The sequence below is a fragment of the Carassius auratus genome, unplaced genomic scaffold, assembly GCF_003368295.1.
Source record: "Carassius auratus strain Wakin unplaced genomic scaffold, ASM336829v1 scaf_tig00044014, whole genome shotgun sequence".
NCBI classification, from domain to species: domain Eukaryota; kingdom Metazoa; phylum Chordata; class Actinopteri; order Cypriniformes; family Cyprinidae; genus Carassius; species Carassius auratus.
The window spans coordinates 71,890-92,500 of record NW_020526803.1 but is presented as its reverse complement, the minus strand read 5'-3'; the positions used below and the strand labels follow the sequence as shown (position 1 = coordinate 92,500).

The 20,611-nt window shown below is 37.6% G+C and overlaps 1 protein-coding gene across 1 annotated transcript in view; it reads left to right on the top strand.

The window, feature by feature from the left end:
- Positions 1–15,429, top strand: part of LOC113086770 (eukaryotic translation initiation factor 4 gamma 1-like) — a 21,141-nt gene extending 5,712 nt beyond the window's left edge. The window contains exons 4-20 of the mRNA XM_026255491.1: positions 136–369; positions 449–587; positions 691–717; positions 871–935; positions 5,454–5,828; positions 5,901–6,047; positions 7,756–7,989; positions 8,138–8,260; positions 8,512–8,595; positions 9,591–9,666; positions 9,750–9,864; positions 11,910–12,100; positions 13,464–13,561; positions 13,737–13,874; positions 14,782–14,863; positions 15,081–15,222; positions 15,393–15,429. Coding sequence (XP_026111276.1) covers positions 136–369; positions 449–587; positions 691–717; positions 871–935; positions 5,454–5,828; positions 5,901–6,047; positions 7,756–7,989; positions 8,138–8,260; positions 8,512–8,595; positions 9,591–9,666; positions 9,750–9,864; positions 11,910–12,100; positions 13,464–13,561; positions 13,737–13,874; positions 14,782–14,863; positions 15,081–15,222; positions 15,393–15,429 — 2,307 coding nt within the window. The remainder of the gene's footprint in view (positions 1–135; positions 370–448; positions 588–690; positions 718–870; positions 936–5,453; positions 5,829–5,900; positions 6,048–7,755; positions 7,990–8,137; positions 8,261–8,511; positions 8,596–9,590; positions 9,667–9,749; positions 9,865–11,909; positions 12,101–13,463; positions 13,562–13,736; positions 13,875–14,781; positions 14,864–15,080; positions 15,223–15,392) is intronic.
- The last annotated feature ends 5,182 nt before the right edge of the window (positions 15,430–20,611 follow it).

The following is a 20,611-nucleotide window of genomic DNA, read 5'->3' as shown; positions in this document are numbered from 1 at the left end:
TGAAAGACACATGATCAAGTTTATTCTTCAGTTGAGACATTATGAACCCCCTTAAAAACACTGGAGTATGAGCAACAGTAACACTAATTCTTGTCTTAGCAAACACTGCTTATAATTTGTTGCCTGGTTGAGCAGAGAAACACAGAGAAGGAGAAAGCAGTCCATGTGGAGCTCTTCACTGATCTCATCCGCTCCATTGAGAGACATCAGACTGAACTGCTGGAGATGATGGAGGAGCACCAGAAAGCAGCAGAGAAACAGGAGCAAGAGCTGATTGAAGAGCTGGAGCAGGAGATCACTGAGCTAAAGATGAGAAACACTGAGCTGGAGCAGCTCTCACACACTGAAGATCACCTCCACCTCCTACAGGTCAGTCAACATGATCTCTCTGATCAATCATAATGCAGGATATGACATGCTGAAGGATTTCTCCTCTCTCCTGGTGTAGATTCACTCATCCCTGTGCAGCTCTAGAAACACCAAGAACTGGCCTGAGATCAGTATGAAGACTCATGAGAGTCTGGAGACTCTGAGGAGAGCTCTGACTCAACTGAAGGACACTATAGATGAGAAACTCACACTAACTGGTAAATCAATACACACTGATCAGATAGAAACATGAAGATGCACTCAATTCTTTAAATCTAAGCTTCAGATCTGCTGATATTTTCTTGTGATGTGTCTCTACAGAGCTGAAGTGGATGCAGCAGTATGCAGGTACAGTGTGCTGTCTGCACTTCACTAGTTTACATTCATACACATTTAAAGCTTCGTTACTGCATTATTAAAAACTGGATCAAATATTGAAAACATTGTCACAGAATCTATGTGTATTTTGAAGTTGTGATTAAATTTCTCTTGTTTTCTCAGTGGATGTGACTCTGGATCCTGATACAACTCATCCTAAACTCATCCTGTCTGAAGATACAAAACAAGTGAGACATGGAGACATTGATCAGAAACTCCCAGAGATATTTGATACATCCAGATATTTCGGGAAAGGAGGGATTCTCTTCAGGGAGATTTTATTGAGGTGCAGGTGAAGGGAATGACTGATTGGGATTTAGGAGTGAACCGAGAATCCATTAACAGGAAGGGAATGATCACAGCAAGTCGCAGTGACGGATACTGGACTGTGTGGCTGAGGAATCTAAATGAATATAAGGCTCTCTCTAGTCCTTCTGTCTCTCAACATTCCAACCCTCCTATGACCCATGTTTTGTATGTACAGTACAGTCATGCCCAAAAATATGGACACCCTTGGTAAATATGATCAAAGAAGGCTGTGGAAATGAATCTGCAATTTTAATCCTTTTGATCTTTTATTTAAAAAAATCACAAAAATCTAACCTTTGGATAACATTACATTTACATTTACATTTAATCATTGTGCAGACGCATTTATCCAAAGCTACATACAAATGAGAACAATAGAAGCAGTCAGGTCAACAAGAGAACAACAACAATATACAAGTTCCATGACAAGTCTCAGTTAGTCTAGTACAGAACAAATTTTTTTTTAAATATGAAAGACAAGAAATAGAAAAGTGCTAGTATTAGTTGGTTAAGTGCTGGCGTAAAAGATGCCAGTGGTCGTCTTGTAGGCAAGCATTAGTACCTTGAAGCTACTGGTAGCCTGTGTAACCTGATGAGGAGAGGAGTAACGTACGCTTTTTTTGGCTCATTGAAGACAACCCTCGCTGCTGCATTCTGGATCAATTGCAGAGGCTTGACAATACATGCAGGAAGAGCCAGGAGAGCATTACAATAGTCCAGTCTGGAGAGAACAAGAGCTTGGACAAGAAGTTGGGTGGCTTGCTCTGATAGGAAGTGTCTAATCGTTCTAATGTTATATAGGGCAAATCTACATGACTGGGTCATTGTATGTGGTCTCTGAAGCTTAACTGATGATCCATCACAACTCCTAGGTTTCTGGCTGTCCTGGAAGGAGTTATGGTTGACAAACCCAGCTGTATAGAGAAGTTGTGATGAAGCAAGGGGTAGCTGGAATCACCAGGAGTTCTGTCTTCGTGAGGTTAAGCCGAAGGTGATGGTCATTCATCCAGCTAGAAATGTCACTCAGACAGGCTGAAATGTGAGCAACTACCGTCGGGTCATCTGGCTGGAATGAGAAGTAGAGTTGGGTGTCATCAACATAGCAGTGATAAGAAAAGCCATGCTTCTGAATGACAGATCCTAATGATGTCATGTAGATGGAGAAGAGAAGTGGTCCAAATACTGAGCCTTGAGGAACCCCAGTAGCAAGTTATTGTGACTTAGAAACATCACCCCTGAAGACACCCTGCAGGATCTATCGGAGAGGTAGGACTTAACCCACAGGAGTGCGGTTCCAGAGATGCCCATCTTTCTGAGGGTGGACAGGAGAATCTGGTTATTAACGGTGCCAAAAGCAGCAGACAGGTCCAGTGAGATGAGTACTGAGGATTTTGAAGCTGCTCTTGCCAGTCGCAGGGCTTCAGTAACCGAGAGCAGGGCAGTCTCAGTTGAGTGGCCACTTTTCAAGCCAGATTGGTGGCTGTCCAGGAGGTCGTTCTGTACAAGGAACATAGAAAGCTGGTTAAACACAGCTTGCTCAAGTGTCTTTGCAATGAATGGCAGAAGGGATACCGGTCTGTAGTTTTCAAGAAGCGCTGGATTTAGAGATGGTTTCTTGAGCAGTGGGCTTACCCAAGCCTGCTTAAATGCTGAGGGAAATGTTCCAGAGTGAAGAGAGGAGTTGATAACGTGAGTAAGCGAAGGTATGACTGAAGAAGAGATCGCTTGAAGGAGGTGAGTGGGGATCGGATCAAGTGGACAAGTAGTAGGATGATTGGACAGGATAAGTTTGGAAACTTCCATCTCTGAGAGTGGAGAGAAGGAGAAAGAGTGTGCATCGGTCATTGTGAAGTTATCCTCAGTCTGCAGTGTGGAGAATTGGTCACTGATGGTTCTTGTCTTATTTGTGAAGAAAACTGCAAAGTCGTCCGCTGTAAGAGTCGATGGAGGAGGTGGTGGAGGCAGATTAAGAAGAGAAGAGAAAGTTTTGAAGAGTGTCTAGGCATCACAACAGCTGTTAATTTTGTTGTGGTAGTAGGATGTTTTAGCAGTGAAGACATTTGCAGAGAAGGAAGAGAGGAGCGACTGATACACACTGAGGTCAGTAGAGTTTCTTGATTTATCCCATTTCCTCTCTGCAACCCTGAGTTTAGAGCAATATTCACAGAGAACCTTGGACAGCCAGGGGGCAGATAGGGTGGTGCGTGCTGGTCTAGATGACAATGGGCAAAAGTTGTCCAAGTAAGAGGTTAAAGTGGAGCAAAGAGTGTCCGTAGCACTGTTCGTGTCCAGAGCTGAAAACTGAGAGCGTGCAGGAAGTGAGGATGAAACCACAGAAGATAGGCGAGATGGAGAGCCTGAGCTTAGGTTCCGTCGAAAGGTGACCTGCGTTGGAGTGTGTGCCACTTCAGGAGTAAGTGCTAGGTTAGCAGTAATGAGGAAGTGGTCAGAGGTGTGCAGTGGAGCAACTGAAGAGTTGTCCACAGAGCAACAGCGTGTGTAGATGAGGTCCAGTTGGTTGCCTGATTTGTGAGTCGCTGTAGTAGACACTCGCTTAAGATCAAATGAGGCGAGCAGAGTTTTGAAGTCACCAGCCTGGGGTTTATCTAGGTGGATGTTGAAGTCACCAAGCAGTACCAGAGGAGTACCATCTTCAGGAAAGTTTGATAGCAGCACATCCAACTCCTCCAAGAAGTTTCCCAATTGAACTGGGGGACGATAAATGACCACAAAGTGGATTTTAACAGGGGGGGGGGGGGTTACAGTAATGGCATGTGATTCAAATGAACCGTTACCTGTAGGTGATGGCTGAAGATCAAATTTACATTCTTTTGATATAAATTTAATTCTTTTGATAACCTACCCCCATTGGATAATAAGAATTTAAAATGGGGGTAAATATCATTATGAAATAAATGTTTTGCCACAATTAAGGATACTTTTTTTTATTTAATTATTTTTTAAAACCTCCATTTGCCAGTTTAACAGCTCTAAATTTTCTCCTATAATGCCTGATGAGGTTAGAGAACCCCTGACAAGAGATCAAAGACAATTCCTTCATCCAGAATCACTCCACACCAATCAGATTCCCATCTCCATGTTGGTGCTTCTCCTATTCAGTTCCCTCCTCTCATTTTCTGGTTCAGGTCAGAGGACTGGAATGGCTTTAGCAGAAGCTTGGTTTTGTGCTCAGTGACCCATTTCTGTGTTGTTTTTGAGGTTTTTGTTTGGATTATTGTACGGTTGGATGATACAAACATGGTCCATTATAAGATTTCTAACAGAGTCAGTCACTTTTAGATTTTTTTTATCTGTTGGTATTTGATAGAATCCATGATGCCATGTATCTAAACAAGATGTCCAGGACCTCCAGCAGAAATATAGGCCCACAACATCAAAAACACAGCTGTATATTTCATTGTACACATGGGGTACTTTTTTCTCTATGTGTTCACCAAACCCATCTTGAGTGTTTGCTGCTAAAAAGCTAATTTTTTTACCTTACCATAGAAGCCAGTCCCATTTGAAGTTCCAGTCATGTCTGATAACTCCTAAACAACATGTGGTGATGAAGGTGCTGTTTGACTAATTCAAACAGGTTTTCTGACCTCGAAACTCAACTATTTTCTGCAATTCTTCATCTGTGATCCTTGGAGAGTCTTTAGCCACGAAAACTCTCCTTCTCACCGCACTTTTAGGCAGTTTTCTAACATTTTCTGTTGATTGGAAATTCTTAATTATTGCCCTGATGATGGAAATCTGAATGTTCACTGCTCTAGCTCTTTTCTTATAGCCACTTCACTAATTTGTGAAGCTCAGTTATCTTTTGCTGCACATCAGAAATATATTCTTTGGTTTTTCCCCCATTTTAAATTATTTTTATCCAATGAAAGTTTAGATTTTTGTGAATTTTTAAAATAAAAGTTCAAAAGGATTAAAAATGCTGATTAATTTTCACAGCCTTCTTTGATCATATTTACCAAGGGTGTCCTTATTTTTGGGCATGACTGTATGTGTATTCAGAGCCAGTGAGCAACTGACTTTCAAAATAATAATATTAATAATAAAAACTGCATTAATGCGCAATAAAATAATTGCCTGCGTTAATCAATCAATGCGATAATAACGTGTTAACTTGCCCAGCCCTAATAAATAGACAACAATAGATTTGAAAAAATATCACCTGAAGCATTTTTTTTTTGTCTTTCAAGATGTGAGCCAAAATTATCACAATTAAAAGAATCAAAGACTTAAAGTACTTCAGTCAGTTTGCATTGCATTTATTTAATACATGAGTTTCACAAATTGAGTTGAATTACTGAAATAAATGACATTTTAATTTATTTAGATGCACCTGTATATACAAGTATAATGCATATCTTTCTCTGTCTCACTAGCTATCTGGTCTGAGCGGTCCTCATAATTTAGGTCAAGGTCAGCGCGAGAAGGAGCAGCAGAATATCAGCGCGAGTGTTTCTCTCACTGAAGACTTCAAGCTGAATAAAGCAGAGAAGGTCACAGACACAGTATGGCGCAGCGGGCGTGCCGACAATCCCGAGTTCTTGAAGACACAGGAACTGTTCAAATGCATGCAGAGCATCTTGAACAAACTGACGCCGCAGATGTTCCAGCCGCTGATGAAGCAGGTGACCGAACTGAGCATCGACACAGAGGAGCGTCTGAAGGGAGTCATCGACCTCATCTTCGAGAAGGCCATCTCTGAGCCCAACTTCTCTGTGGCGTACGCGAACATGTGCCGCTGCCTGATGGGGGTGAGTGTGAAGAGCAGCTCCTGCAGCGTCCCGTGTGTGTGACAGTGTTTAATCGTGTGTGTCTCGCCGCAGCTCAAAGTCCCCACCTCAGATAAACCTGGAGTCACGGTCAACTTCAGGAAGCTGCTGCTCAGTCGCTGTCAGAGAGAGTTTGAGAAGGACAAAGATGATGACGAAATCTTTGAGAAAAAGGAGATGGAGCTGGATGCTGCTACAGGGGTATGAACGACACACACACACCTGAGTGGACTGATATGTAGGGGTTGTGGCAGGGCAGTCTTTTTGCAATTTTTCTGATTTAAAATAAATTTTTATTTTTTTCAACTTCCAAGTTTTTTGTGCTTGTTTGTTGGGCTACACAATTTAGCCAACTATTTTGAGATTATATATCAAAATAACTGTTGTTCCCTATACTTCACTTGTACTGCGTCTATTTAAGATGCTTTTGTGAAAACTCCTTTTTCTTAGATGACTGAAGTGACTGAAGTGAAATGATGACTGAAGTGAAATGTTATACTATATGTAACTCTTTCTCCCGGGTCCTTTCTGACGTAAATTTGAACGAACATTTGCAAGTAATGACTAAATATATTTTTAACAACACATATCCCATTGTATTTAATTGTACTGCCATAATCTCGGTCACCACACGTCATAAAAATCCTTACCTTAGTACAAAGAGCAATATAACTTTGTTTATAAGTGCTATTATTGAAACTGAAACAGTCCATTTGCCACGTTATGTTATTTTCTCACAGGTAACATTATTGATTAAAAAAAATGCTACAGTGACAGAATGTACAGGCATGTGGTGTAATTCATATCTATTAAAATCATCTTTACTGTAACTATTACGTTACTTGTACAATAACAAAATAAATAATTGATTTGCTTACCTGTGTATCAATACACTCGCGAGAGCAGAGTCTCTGTCAAGTCCAAGATATTCACGCAGCTCTCTCCATCTCGTAAACACCGGGCCGATATTTATCCTGGTTTTATTCCTCCGTTTGTCACACAGTCTGCGTGTATCCGAATATGAACGCTTACGTTTTACTGGCACTTCAATACTCGCCAAAGAGTAATCGTGATCCATAACAACGACAACCAAACCATAACATAACCACCACTTCCGCATCTGACCATGTGATATTCCGGTGTGGTGGAACATCACATGGTCTACACCAGAAAAAAAGTATAGAGCGGACATTGCGTCACTGAGAGGCGACATTTCTTTTCCGGGACGGCCAGTTATTTAAAATCGCAATTTCTCTGAAATAAAAAATCTTTGGAGACTTTTGAGATATTGTAAGTACACAACTGGAGGAAATATATCACACTGTGCAAGTTATTTTCGGAAATTTTATTACAAAATTCCTACATATTGGAGCTTTAATATAACTATTATTATTGTTGTTATTTAAAAAAAAAAACTAAATAAATACTACTGTATTATTACACTGTAATAATAAAAAACAATGTTTGATGACGATTGTTATACAAGTATGAACCAAAATAAATATTAATATTATAATATTTAATTGTAACATATTTGTTTTAGATTAAAAAAAAATGTTTTTACAGTAAACTGTAAAATTACAATACTAATAATATTTATGGCTGACTTAATGTCTTCATTTTTTCAAACGTTAAATCGTGGGGCGAAAAGTGCCCTTAATTTAAACAGATGCAGTGTTTGCTTTTAAATAATTTGCAGCCTTGGTTGTTTCATAATCAGCAACGTCAAATAGGACAACATACTGTCAGATTTGATTACTGTTTTAATCGTATTATGATTTGCATTTACGATTCATATCAAGAAGAAAGTATGCAAATATACATATATATTTATACAGTATGTATGTAATTTTATAGTTACATTGTACAATGGCATTTGTGACTTTACGTTCTGTCTATGTGCCTTCAGGAAGAGAAGCAGAGGTTGAAGGAGGAGCTCGAGGACGCCAAAGACAAAGCCCTGCGACGGTCGCTAGGTAACATCAAGTTCATCGGGGAGCTGTTCAAGCTGAAGATGCTGACGGAGGACATCATGTACATATGCATCATCAAGCTGCTGAAGAACCACGACGAGGAGAATCTGGAGTGTCTCTGCTGTCTGCTGTCCACCATCGGGAAAGACCTGGACTTCCAGAAGGCCAAGGTGACACACACTCATTAAATAACTTTTAAAAAAAACTGTAAAAAAAAAATATATATATATATATAAAAGTAATAAAAACCACAGGAACATACAATACAATTTAAAATGAAAATTATAAAATATATGACTCGTACTTATTTTTTTTTAGCCCCAAATGGATCAATATTTCAACCAGATGGAGAAAATTATTAAGGAGCGGAAAACCTCTTCCAGAATTCGCTTCATGCTGCAGGACTTTCTTGATTTACGACGGGTAAACCATCGAAATAGTGTGAGTGGGGGATTATTTACTTTCTTATTTCTTATTCCTGGCATTATTGTGAACAGTTCGTTCCACATTATTCTAAATAAAATGTTTAGTGCCTTAAAATTCAAATTAAATAACTTTTAAAAAATGGATATTAAGAATTAATATGAAAAATGAAAAATAAAATGTATCACAGTTTCCACAAAAATATTGGGCAGCACAACTGTTTTCAACACTGATAATAATCAGAAATCTTTTTGTTTCTCAACAACCAGGCTCCTGACGACGGCTGGGAGACGGTTCCCATCTCCACCAAGAACCGACCCATCGACACGACACGACTCAGCAAGATCACCAAGGTCTGATTCACCTCCAGTGCATTTATTATTGATTATTGGCAAGTCAGCTTAAAACTGATCTATAAATAATCAATAAGAAGTTTTTTTGGTCCACAGATTTCAACTGTTGGTGGATTTACTGTAGCAACTCAGAAATATTATATTCATACTAAATATTAATATATTAATGTCAGTGTTACTGTTTTATTATTTATATACTATTTCTATTTTTGAATTAACAAATATTTAAATACTTTGTGTTTTTATTAGAATTTTTGTTTAATTTCTTTCTTTGAAATCTTTGTGTGCTTTGGTCATTTTTAAAAATATTATTTAGGTTTCTAGTTTTAGTTTGGTTCCAGTGCATCAACCTAAACTTGTTTTAGTTAGTTGCCAAAAAAAATTTCTGCTGCTAGTTTTCATAATTTTTCAATAAACAAATCTGTTTTTAATGGTTTTAGTTTTAGGTAACAATAATTGATAAAAGTGGTAATATTATTAATATATTTTAATGAAATGTTATATAAAAATAAAATTAAGTGGGGTGTAATTTAATTTTTCAACTTGAACTTTGTAAATGTCTTAGGTTAATATTTTAGGTTGCATTTCTTTAAGATTATGAAAATTATTTTAATTTAATTTAATAACACTCGCATGCTCACAGTTTTCTGATCTTATCTTACATTGAATAATTTTTTGTAAATGTTTTCTTTTTATTTTAAATATTTACATTATTTTTTAAAATATTTTAAATTGACGTTTTTAAGATTAAATAAAACATTTTTAGCTTTTCATCGACTCACAAAATCCCTGCATTTTGAATCAGTTTTTATTTTTCTGTTTTCTATTTTCATTTTAAAATATTATTCATTTTGTTTTGTTTTTAAATATTATTCATTTTTGGTGTTTCGGAGACAAAACAAACTACCCCCGAACTTCATTTTGGCTTTATTCAATTCATCTTCAATTTCGTTAAAAGTATATTGGGGCCTTAATGCCGTTTGTGTGTTGTGCAGCCTGGAGGTAAAGGCTCATGGTGCAGTTGGGGCAAAGGCAGCAGCGGGGGCTCAGGATCCAAACCCAGCGACAGCAGTGAGTGTGTCACACGTGTGTATATATTTGTTGCACATGCATTCAGACAGGATGTGACTTTGATCTGTAAACGTTTTTTACAGCCCAGGATTCTGGTCGTACGAGCACTTTGAACCGCTTTTCAGCACTTCAGCAGCCTTCCTACTCTTCATCATCATCAGCCACCAAAATCGACTCTGACAGGAGGGTTCCTTACAGGTCAGAGGTCACACTCAGTTTAATATGGATATAGAAATAGGCAAAGAAAAAAGTTTCTGGTTGGACAGGGGTATTCTAGTTCCCTTTCAGTCGGTCACTCTTGATGTCACATTGGTGAACGGTAAATTGGGACTTAATTTGAGAGACCTATTTACTTCGAGTGTAAACTAAACAAGCATACCAGCTTTTCGCTTCAGAACCGAGCAATAACATCGTTCTGCTCCTGACGATATCTTGGTGTGTGACGACGAGTTCAGCCTGCTCTATGGTGCTTCAGCGGTGGTCATTCCTGTGTCGAGCTGGTTGCACACTTCAGGCTGCACTACCCGTTTTGTGCTGCAAGTGGCCATTTCTCCTGTGCATCTCATCACATAAAAGAGCATTTCCTTGAAAGATCCAATTTCACTAAAACAGTACAGGGGTGTGTCTTTGTAAAGACGACAGATCGTCTTTTTAAAGATGCTGTTTCACCCGTGCAAGGACAACTTTGGGCAGTAGCATGGGCGGTCTGAGGGTTACAGTGGTGGCAAAGCCCTCAGGGAACCAACCCCTTTGGGGCGACCATCACTCTTCTTGTGCTTCTCAACCAGTCAAGCCGACAAAAGGAACGCGCTGGGCCCTCTTCAAAGAGCGTACCAGTGGTATTTTTTCCTGGGCCCCGCCCCAGTGCCTTTCTTCCTGAAGGTGGATAAGGAGCTCACCAGTTCATGGACGGCATGTTTTACTTATCCCTCACCACCCTCTACGAGGGTGCAGCTAAGGGGTATATGGCGATCACCCTGGTGTAGTTGTCGGTAGCAATGCAGTTGTGTCCTAAGACCGCCTCCTGTTGCTCCCCTCCCCGCCCTGCCCATCCAGGCCCCCATCAGACCTGGCGGTGAGCGTAAGAGTAAGAGCCCCCGGGACAGGCGACCCAGAAAGAGAGGAAACTTCTCTTTGGGGGATGGTGAATGCACCTCTCCCTCCCCCGGGGGAGTGCCGGGTGGAGAATTTGGTTTCCAAAAATCTCGACGACAGTGCGGTTTTCTGTGTGTCTCGGTCACAAGAGGCCCCGGAGAGTTGCGGACGGACCAAAACCAGACCACACTCATCCTCCTCTCTCGCCAGCTGGCAGCAGCGGGTGGTTTGAGAGCAACAGCTTGTCACCAAACCTTCACCCCTTGGTCAGATCTTCTACACGGATGCCTCCACCACCATATGTGTAAGTGCTTCCAAAATCTCCTTCGGGAAAGGATGGAGCTTCTGCAACGTTCCTGTTCCAAGTGGTACAGGTACATTTTCCCAGTGTTATCCAATCTCACTGAGTGCTTTTTATGCTCATGCTGTGCAATCATGCATTCATCGCATGTCGGTGTCCATTGGCTTGTTTAGTTTACACTCAAAGTAGATTGGTCTCTCGAATCAAGATACCAATTCGAGATCTCCATTCCCTCTTTCAGGGGATGAGGGTTACAAACATAACCGATACATTTACCAAAAGTAAATAACATTTATATATATATATATACAGTTGTAAACACAACAGTTTTCTTCTTTAATGACGGGGTTTGGTCGTACGTTTCCAGGTGGAATTTAAAAAAAGCGACACACACACGTCTCCCTGAAATCCTGTATAATTCCACCAGTCCGATGATGACTGCGACACTCCTGAAGTGTTTCCACTTTTGTGTCCCATATGCATCAGACGTTTACCCGACGGTGTGAGGCTGAGACTAGGGTGTTGCTAGCAAAATGGAGGCAGTTAGTTATGAGGAGATTTCTCTCCACTGGATTCACCGGTGACACCCTAGCATGAAGAATTTTTTTTATTTATTGAGGTAGACGAGGACGATCAACGGCACAAAACATACCTTACAGTGTGTGCGCACGAGAGAGAGAGAGAATATCCTTTCAATTTTTAACTTAGTTAATAGTTAACTTCCCCATGGCTTGCGTCAGAACTGGTCAATGCATCGATTTCTAATAAGTGAAGCATCAGTTTTTCCCCTGTTCCCACTGTTCTTTTGTGCTTCTGCTGATGGTTTATCCCTGTGTTTGTTTCTCAGGAGCAGTTCAGGTCCAGAACACAGCTTTCGCATGGACCGGGTCGGTGACCGCTACAATCGACGTGACGACCTTGGATTTGACCGAATGGACCGGATCCGTCCCACAGTCGGCAAGCACCGCTTTAGCCGTGAAAAGGAGGAGAAGAGTTGGGAACGAGAGATGCTATGGCGCGAGAGAGACCGAGAACGTGGTAAAGTGAACAGTAATGGTAACCGCATATGCAGTACAGGGTCATTATGTTTCTTTTGATTAATTTTTGGTTTGTAGTTTAGCTTATTTTGAGGTCATTTATGCAATATTTATTTACTCGTCTGTCTTTTTAGAAGGAGTTATTTTTCTAAGTAATTATGATTTTTATTTAAGCCATCTAATATCAGTTTGTAATGCAGTTTGTAGAAAGGGAAGGAGGAGGCGGGAACCGGCGAATATTCAAATCAAAATTTAATTACAAAATAAACACAAAACAGCGCGACAGCCCTTCACAGACGACTGACGCGCACAAACAAAACCAAACACAAAATAAAATCCAGACCTGGTCCTTTCTCGTCCTTTACTGTCGTCGCTCCTCTTTTGTATCCTTCCGATCTCCTCCATGGAACTCGAGACCGGTGAGTGGAGCAGGTGTCGCTCATTTCCAAAATCACTCCACCGGCTTCGCTCCGTTCCCACGGTTCTCAGCCCCGCCCCACTCGTTACACAGTTCTTGATATCAATCCTTTTTTCAGATATTCATTTAATTAAATCAGGAAATCAGTACCAATACCCAGACCAACGTTTTTACTGTTGTTATTATTATTATTGTTATCATTGCAACATTCATATTATTATTTATTAAGATTAATATTGCAATATTCATTCTGACCGTTTCTTTAACTTGAAAATGTATAATTTTTTAAATAATATTTTTAAATACATTTTTTGTTTTTAATCTACTCCTGTTTTTTCCTCACAAACCCCAGTTTGGCTAAAATCCAGACCTAAGTTTGTGCTATTATAATTGCAGTATTATTAATAGGAATTTAATGATTTGCGTAACTCATCATTTGATTTGATTTACGATTTTGATTTCACGATTCAATTAGATTCATTATTTTTTTTAACAAAATAAAATTTAAGACAAATTATAAATTAAAAGTGTCCTCTTATTATTGCTTGGACAAAATGCTGCTTGTTTCTTTCTGAAATTGAAATATAACACTATAATAATATACTAATATAGCACTTGCATATTATCGCTCTTTTGTTGGTTTTGATTGCTTTTGTTGTCCTCATTTGTAAGTAGCTTTGTATAAAAGCATCTGATAAATAAATCTATTATATTTATTACAAATATTATTTATTATTAAAAACTAATGAATTTCCATCCCAAATCCCAGTTTGGGAAACTCTGCAAAATTTAAGCCTTTCATCTTATTTTATTGCAACATTAATATTATTATTTATTAATTTGACCATTAAAATTGCAACATTAGTTATTAATGTCACGCAGATGGAACAAACACACACTGATGAGATCTTTGACAGGTTTTGTTGTTGTGTGTTTAATTTGTAAGCAGTGAAGAGAGAATCTGTTCCCAATCCTCCACCTGTTTCCTCCAAACCTGCGCTGACGGAGGAAGAGATGGAGAAGAAGTCCACTGTCATCATCGAGGTACACACACACACACACACACACACACACACAATTGCTTGCTCCTTCACTACATAGTGATCAACACTGAGTGAGCTAATTCCAGTGCTAATTTAAATACCTGATGCACACTTTAAAGTGCACTGTGGGTAGAGTGCATTATGATTAATAATCCTGTGTGTGTGTGTGTGTGCAGGGAGTGGAGTTCACTCTGGGTGAGGAGTGTGTGAGGAAGAGCAGTAAAGTGACTCTGAGTCCAGAAGATATTTCTAGAGAGTTGGAGCGACTCCTGCAGGAGAAAGCAGACAACCAGAGGATATTTGACTGGGTGGAGGTACAGAGTGTGTGTGTGTGTGTGTGTGTGTGTGTGTGTGTGTGTGTGTGTGTGTGTGTGTATATTTGTGATTGCGTGTGTGTGTGTGCTCTTGTTTTGTGTCATATCAGGACACAACTGTGTATAATGACATGGGTATGACACAGGTATTACAAGGAGAGGGTGACTTATGAGGACATAACCCATGTCCCCATTTTTCAAAACACTTATAAATCATACAGAATGAGTTTTTTTGAGAAAGTAAAAATGCACAAAGTTTCCTGTGAGGGTTAGGGTTAGGTGTAGGGTTGGTGAAGGGAGATAGAATATACAGTTTCTACATTATAAAAACCATTACACCTATATATGTGTGTGTGTGTGTGTGTGTGTGTGTGTGTGTGTGTGTGTTTCCAATGTTTTTACACTCATTTGCAGAACATTTGCTTTCTTGTATGAAAGTTTCTCAGGGAAACGGAAATTTATGGAGATGAAAAGAAATATGAACTAAAAAAATCACTCACAAACATTTCTGTTCCCCCAAGAAATTTTTAAACAATACTGTGAAAGTTTTTGAGGGAAAACACAAATATGTTTTATTTTTTGTTTTGTTTTTATTTGTAAATGCAAAAAGTTCTGGTGACTGCAAAAAAAAAAAATATATATATATACCGGAAGGAAAATGTATATTTTAATTCATGCAGAAATGTTTGCACAAGAATAGAACAGAAAAGCTCTGATGATGGGCAAAAAAAAAAAAAATTGCTGGGAAAAACATTCAGTCCTAAACATTTTGCTTACCCCTGAGACACTTTGAGCAAAAGTAGAGATTCTTGGGAAAAGCACAAAAGTTGACGTATAATAGCTGTTCTCTCCAGCTGTTGCTTTCACCTCAGTGACCTTTGACCTCTCTCTCTCTCTCTCTCTGCAGGCCAATCTGGACGAGCAGCAAACATCATCGCACACGTTTATCCGGCCGCTGATGACTGCTGTCTGTCAGTCTGCCATCATCTGTGAGTCTCTTCATCCTCTTCTAATCACTCCAAACAGGATTAACACACACACTATTAGAAAACCCTAAACATAAAAATGTGTTCAATTCCAGACAGACTTCAGGTAAACTGACTCGCAATCCCTGCATCAGCAGAAGAGAGATGTTTTCTGTACATTAATGTCAAAAAGTAAAAGTCATGTTGGCTTTAATGTTGTTTGCATCCTGTGATTGTCAAGGTGTGAATCCATATAAAGTAGACACTGAAGAAATGACCCAGAGGGCCGAGCTGCTGCAGCGCTACATTAAAGACGAGCAGAAGGAGCTGCAGGCGCTCTACGCCTTACAGAGTCTGATGGTGCAGATGGAGCAGCCCACCGAGTGAGTGTGTGAGAGAGTGAGAGAGTGTGTGTGTATGAGAGAGTGAGTGAGAGAGTGTGTGTGTGTGAAAGAGTGAGTGAGAGAGTGTGAGCATGTAAGTGGTAGGGTGTCTGTGTGAGTGCAGCCGTGCTCCTCATTCATCACTAACATCGTTCCTCATCTCTCTGCAGATCTTCTGCGCATGTTCTTCGATGCCTTATACGATGAGGACGTCATTAAAGCGGAAGGCTTTTATCGCTGGGAGTCCAGCAAAGATCCCGCCGAGCAGCAAGGCAAGGCTGTGGCCCTCAAATCTGTCACTGCCTTCTTCACCTGGCTGCGTGAGGACGAGGACGAATCAGACAGCAGCTAGAGCTTAGGCCACACCCACTGCAGAGATAACTGACGTGATAAAGGGGCAAGGAAAAACTATATTTTGAAGAAAAAAGAAAGAAAGAATGAAACAATTGGGACATTTTCAACATCTTTTAGTTTTAGTTTTGGCTTATGTTTGCACAAAAAAAGCTGTTAAACTGTAACTGCTCAGTTTATAGTGTTTTAACCATTAGCATTGCTACTTCCTGTTCCCTGCTCCCGCCATGGAGAGGGACATGCCTTTCAGCTCCCCCGAAAGCAACCTGTAAATACATGTTTGTTTGTTTTTATGTTTTTTAATAATTAAAATTATGAATTTAATGTCACGTATACATTTTTTTGGCTTTTTATTCTGTATTTATTTTACATTTATTTTATTTTATTTTTGCGGTTTAAATTCCTGGCTTGTATAATTATACTAATTATTTTGTTATTGTTTGTGTCATGCTTCCCTTGCCCTCTTGTCTTCATACGATTGGTTCCTCTTGTTCATCGTGTAATGTTCTGATTGGTTTGTCTTGTCATTTATCAGTTCTGTTTTCTCATTGGTCGTCTAAGTCATGTGGCTTGTTCCCCATTTGTTTGTTCATGTCATGTGTCTATCTTTGTCTGTTATTAGTAGTCAGGTTTTTGCCCTTGCGCCTTTGTCATGCATTAATGTTATAACCTGCTGTCGGTATAAGTCAAGTCTGTTCATGCCACGTCAAGTCTTTGTTTGGATATTTGGATTTCACTTCTGTAAATAAACTGCACTTGGGTTCATCTACACTCGCCTTCAGTAGACTATTCGTTATAATAATAACACTGCAATAAAAAAATGACAAAAATGTGTTGTTACTACCTTTCTGTTTCATTTCTTAAAGGAACAGTTCACCCAAAAATGAAAACAATCATAATTTAAAAGTTGTTTTAAGAGTTTTTCTTTTCTGCTGAAGTCAAGTCACCTTTATTTATATAGCGTTTTAAACAAAAAGATTGTGTCAAAGCAACTGAACAACATTAATTAGGAAAACAAGGTACAGTTTGTGAAGAATGTGTTGTGATTGATGCACAAAGTGTGCGCTTTTATACTTTGCTCTTTATGTAGTCTGCGAAATATGTTTTGATCTGATAAAGGTGTGTTATCAGCATTATATAAGTGAACTGTGCATCTGTTAATCTTCTTTTATGACTCTTTATTCATAAATAGCCACTAATAATTATCATCAAGCCCTGAACGATTGCAGTAAAGGCTCTTGTTTAATCAAGATGCATTTAATTCTTTTTATTTTTCTTTGCATTGTTTTCCTGATCCCCCTGGCAGATTCTCACTAAAATTTAAGAAAAAAATCAGTTTTGTTTCTCAAGTAAAAGTATCTTGATTTAAGGAAGCTGTGTGTGAATTAGACAGACTTTACATTTACGGTCACTTGTTAGTGTTTATCAGTGATCATTACGCATGTGTTTCTAGTGTCCATGAACTCTTGAGTCGTCTGGGATCTGCGTGCTGATTGGTTGAGACGGTGTTTACGTCACTGGGGGTCAGAGGTCTTCTGTCTGAACTGATTTATGTGGTTTCTTGGATGTTTTCGGTGTGGTCTCATCATGTTTGCTGTGCGTGTGTGCGTCCTCTGTTATCTGCTGTGCATGAGCTCTGGATCAGGTGAGAAGCCTGTCATCAGTTTCGTGCTATAATAACAATAATAATAATAATAATAATAATAACATTTGTACTATTATTTTTCCTTGAAGAAATTAAACCTTTCTATTCATCAAGGATGAATTAAATCGATCAAAGTGACAGTAACGACAGCTATAATGTTGCAAAAGATTTATATTCAAATAAATGCTGTTCTTTTAAACTTTCTGTGAATCCTGAAAAATAAAATACATCACAGTTGCCACAAAAATATTGAGCGGCACAACTGTGTTCAACATTGATAATAATCAGAAATGTTTCTTGATCAGTAAATCATCATATTATTCTGATTTCTGAAGATCTTGTGACACTGAAGACTGGAGTAATGATGCTAAAAATACAGCTGTGCATCACAGAAATAAATTACACTTTAACACAGATTCACACAGAAAACAGATGTTTTAAATTAAAAAAATATATCAGTATTTTTGCTCTATTTTTTATCAAACAAATGCAACCTTGCTGAGCAAAAGAGAAGTCTTTTAGAAACAATTTTACGGACTCCAAACTTTCAAACAGTAGTTTAAATACCAATTTACCAATAATATAGTTTGGTTAATGAATTATGATGCATTATTTACACCCTGTTTTACAGTAATGGCTTGTATGTATTTGTGTGTGTGCAATACCATAAAAATACATATTTTTGTATACTTAGGACATGCAGCCATAAAGTACATAAAAAATCATACATGCAAATGCTACCATTTTCAGAATAATTTAGAGACAAGTAGAAACAAAGTATGTTATGATTAAGGGTTTTTATGAATAGTTAGTGGTTGTACTGTAGCTGCTGTGTTATTCAGACAGATAGAGACGTGTGGTTGAGCGCTTTTATCTGTAGAAAGTGTGTGGGTTTGAGTTTTGAGCTGCTCCTCTGATCTGTGCCTGCGGCTCGTGGATTTGATCCACTCCAGTCCACATTCAAGAGGATCCACTTCACATCAAAGTCTTTTCGAGTCGTTCTGAAGGGTTCCTGCACTTCTGTCTTCAGACAGCTGCTCTCTTTCATTCACTGGCCTCGTTTTCAGAAGATTTCTGTCCATTTGATCTCTCACTGCTGTCTGAGAGAAATTAGGAAGGTATTAGAGATCGACAAACCGCAGAATTTCTGCATGTCAGTTTTCCCCTCTATAGTTGCTGTAGATTATATAATGATGATATAATATCTGAAGCTTTACAGGTGAGATTTTTCCTCTTACCATTCATTCATTTGCGTGATTAAACATATTTCATCTTTATATTTTAAGAATAAACATTCTGGTTAGAAGCAGAAACTTGTGAACCTTTTAAAGCCATCCTGAATGGCATTTGCAACCAATTTTACTTCTGAAAATATATATAAAAAAATTAAGTTAGGCTCCCAACCCCAATGCATCTATTTTGTAGTTATTAGTATTTTGGATTAGCTTATATATACTTATATCTATATCTATCTATCTGTCTATCTGTCTATCTATCTATCTATCTATCTATCTATCTATATATATATATATATATATATATATATATATAAATACATTTTTTTTATTTTTTTATTTTTTATTTTTTCTTTGTTTTTAAATTGTGGAAAAGTTGTTTTCGAGAAGTGCTTTTTTAGTATAATTTACATATAAATTATATATATATATATATATATATATATATATATATATATATATATATATATATATATATATATATATATATTCCAATTAGTATTGACGTCATATTTAAAATTATCCTTTAATTATATTTACATTTTGGTTTAAGTTTAGTAATTTTACGTGCTTTTTTTGTTTTATTAGTTTTTCTTATTTTTAAGTAATATATCTATATAGCTTTTAATTTGTAACTTTTTTTTTACAAAGATATTGTAATATTTTGGATTAGCTTTTATTTATGTTCAGTTTCCCTTTTAATGTTGATTTGAGTTTTAGTAATTTCACGTGTTTTATCATTTTTATTAGTTTTTTTAATTTTTTTGTTTAAATTTGTTTTTCATCAAATATTTATATTTCATTATATTTCAACCGTATTTATCTTTATTCTTTAGAAAAGCTTTAACATAAACACTTAAAAATATATATATTTTATTGCCATTATGGTTTCATGAAGAACCTTTAATATCATTAAACCTTCATCATTGCACACAAGATTCTAAGATGATTGAAATGCTCTTCACACTGAAAAAGGCTTCTTTTAATAATGTTTTTGTTAAGGTTCTTCTATGACAATGGAAACTCCTTTTGGTTAACAGTGAATCTGATGCTTTAAAAAACCAAGAAACCAAAACACTGATCTGAAGAATCTAGAATGAATCATCAAGAACTTATTTTAATCTTCACAAAACTATAAATCAACTAAAGAAAGTTAAAATGGTTCTTGATGGTAAGTAGGAGGTTCTTGGTTAAACCTGAGAAGCATTGAGTGTTTGAGAGTGAAGCACAGGAGAGAAAAGCATACAACTAATGTGTGTAGCATTTGTTTATCCTCATCTCAGTTGAAGAGGAGAATCCAGAGTTCTGGAGGAGTTCGGCTCAAAACACACTGCGTTCGGCTCTCGGCAGAAAACTCAACACTAATGTGGCCAAAAACATTGTGCTGTTTCTGGGAGATGGTAAGATGAACATTTTACAACCTTTAACAAAATGCTTAAGATTAAAGCAAGACACTACAGGTGAAAAGGGCACAGTCTTATTAAAATTTAACTGAGAGATATCACCATACTTCCCTAGTTGATTAATTACAGTACATTAAGACAATTGTTTTGTATTACAAGTTTCTGAAATGTAATGAGGCATTAACTAGTTAAATTTAACTAATTTTAACACATTTCCAGAGAATATAAAGTATACATCTGAACTGGATAAAGCCAGAACCACTATTTTTAACCATATTTTTAGTAATAAATTTTTTTATAAATCAGTGAATGATATACAGTATGAACAAAACCCAACTATAAAAATCTTCAGAATATAGAGAGGAATAAAACTCTAAGTTTTGTTGTGTGTAAGTGCTGCTGAAGAAGAGAAAAAACTAATTTAGTGAAAATAGTCTTTAAATATATATATAACTGAAATCTATAAGCATAAATAGATAAAGTGCCATAATAAATCAGATGAATGATATATAAACAAACCCTTCTACAAAAATCCTCAGAATATAGATAGGAATAAACTTCTAAGTTTGGGTGTTTGAAAGTGCTGCTGAAATAGAGAAAAAATTAAAAGATATGGATTTTAACTGAAATCTATAGATGCAAACAGATAAAGTATTATGATAAAACAATGCAAATGATATATAAACAAATCCTTCTATAAAAACCTTCAGAATATTGATATGAATAAACCTCTAAGTTTTGGTGTTTGAAAGTTC